This window comes from Corvus brachyrhynchos, unplaced genomic scaffold (assembly GCF_000691975.1).
Source record: "Corvus brachyrhynchos isolate BGI_N302 unplaced genomic scaffold, ASM69197v1 scaffold229, whole genome shotgun sequence".
Taxonomy (NCBI): Eukaryota; Metazoa; Chordata; class Aves; order Passeriformes; family Corvidae; genus Corvus; species Corvus brachyrhynchos.
The window spans coordinates 436845-438584 of NW_008240042.1; the positions used below are offsets into that span (position 1 = coordinate 436845).

General features: G+C 51.3%; 1 protein-coding gene across 1 annotated transcript in view; it reads left to right on the forward strand.

The window, feature by feature from the left end:
* The first annotated feature begins 243 nt into the window (after window positions 1-243).
* Window positions 244-1740, forward strand: part of LOC108449097 (endogenous retrovirus group K member 25 Pol protein-like) — a 2327-nt gene continuing 830 nt past the window's right edge. Inside the window, exon 1 of the mRNA XM_017744108.1 lies at window positions 244-1723. Within this exon, the coding sequence (XP_017599597.1) occupies window positions 244-1723 (1480 nt within the window). The remainder of the gene's footprint in view (window positions 1724-1740) is intronic.

A 1740-nucleotide genomic window follows, 5' to 3' on the forward strand; every position in this document is an offset into this window, starting at 1 on the left:
GCGGCTCCTCCAGGACCTTCGCCAAATTAATAATGAGATTGAGGACATGGGCTCTCTCCAACCAGGGATGCCGTCCCCGACGATGCTTCCCCAAAATTAGAATTTGGCCGTAATTGATATTAAGGATTGTTCCTTCCAAATTCCTCTACACCCTGACGATGCCCACGTTTTGCCTTCTCGGTTCCGGTCATCAACCGAGGAGCCCCAAGAAAGAGATACCATTGGAAGGTGCTGCCACAGGGCATGGAGAACAGCCCGACCATCTGCCAATGGTATGTCTCTTCCTTGCTTGCCCCAGTACGCGCAGCCGCAAAGGAGGCCATCATCCTTCATTACATGGATGATGTCCTCGTGTGTGCCCCTGATGATGACATGCTGGCGAATGTGCTTGACCTGACAATCGGAGCATTGGTTGCTGCAGGGTTCGAGCTCCAGCAAGATAAAATTCAAAGGATGCCACCTTGGAAATACCTGGGCCTTGAAATTACCAAGCGGACCATTGTGCTGCAAAAATTGGCGATCCAAACAAATATAAAGACATTGGTGGATGTCCGCAAACTGTGTGGATCTTTAAACTGGGTAAGGCCGTGGCTGGGTCTGTCTAATGAAGACCTAGCCCCCCTTTTCGATTTGTTGAAAGGGGGAGAGGAGCTTAGTTCTCCCCGGACGCTTACCCCAGAGGCACAGACAGCCTTGGAGAAGGTGCAACACCTGATGTCCACCAGGCAGGCAAGCAGGTACAGGCCTGACTTGCCGTTTAGATTCATCATCCTGGGCAATCTGCCGCACCTACACGGGGTCGTCTTCCAATGGGAAGACAACAGGAAGAGCAAGAAGGACCAGGACCGGAGGGATCCTCTCTTGATAATTGAGTGGGTTTTCCTCAGTCACAACAGGTCCAAGAGAATGACACGACCACAAGAGCTGATGGCTGAACTGATCCGGAAAACTAGAGTCCGGATCAGAGAGTTATCGGGACGTGACTTTGATTGCATCCACGTACCAATCAGGATGCGGACGGGCCAAACTACTAAAGCAATGTTGGAGAGCCTGCTTCAGGATTGTGAAGCCTTGCAATTTGCTCTGGAGGGTTACACAGGCCAAATTTCTTTACATAGGCCGGCCCACAAAATTTTTAATTCGGAAATTCAATTTGAGTTGAGTACAAAGAGTGTTCGGAGTAAGGAACCTTTAAAGGCCTTGACCGTTTTCACTGACGCGTCTGGGGCTTCTCACAAGTCTGTCATGACTTGGAAAAACCCCCAAACTCAGCGGTGGGAGGCGGATATTAAAGAGGTGGAAGGATCACCTCAAGTCGCTGAGTTAGACGCAGTCGTCAGGGCTTTTGAAAGGTTTCCCGAACCCCTAAATTTAGTTACCGACTCCGCATATGTTGCAGGAGTAGTCTCCAGAGCCGAATATGCCATCTTGCAAGAGGTCTCCAACACAGCTTTATATGAGTTGCTCTCAGAATTGGTCAATCTAGTCTCCCACCGAGAGCAACCCTATTACGTGATGCACGTCAGGTCACACACGGACCTGCCTGGGTTCATGGAAGGCAACAGGAGGGCAGATGCCCTCGCTGTGCCAGCCATGATGGCCCCGATCCTGGATGTATTTGAGCAGGCCAAAATCAGCCGTCGGCAGTTTCATCAAAACGCCCCTGCCCTGGTCCGGCAGTTCAACCTGAAGCATGACCAGGCCAGGGCAATCGTGGCCGCGTGTCCAGAATGTCATCCG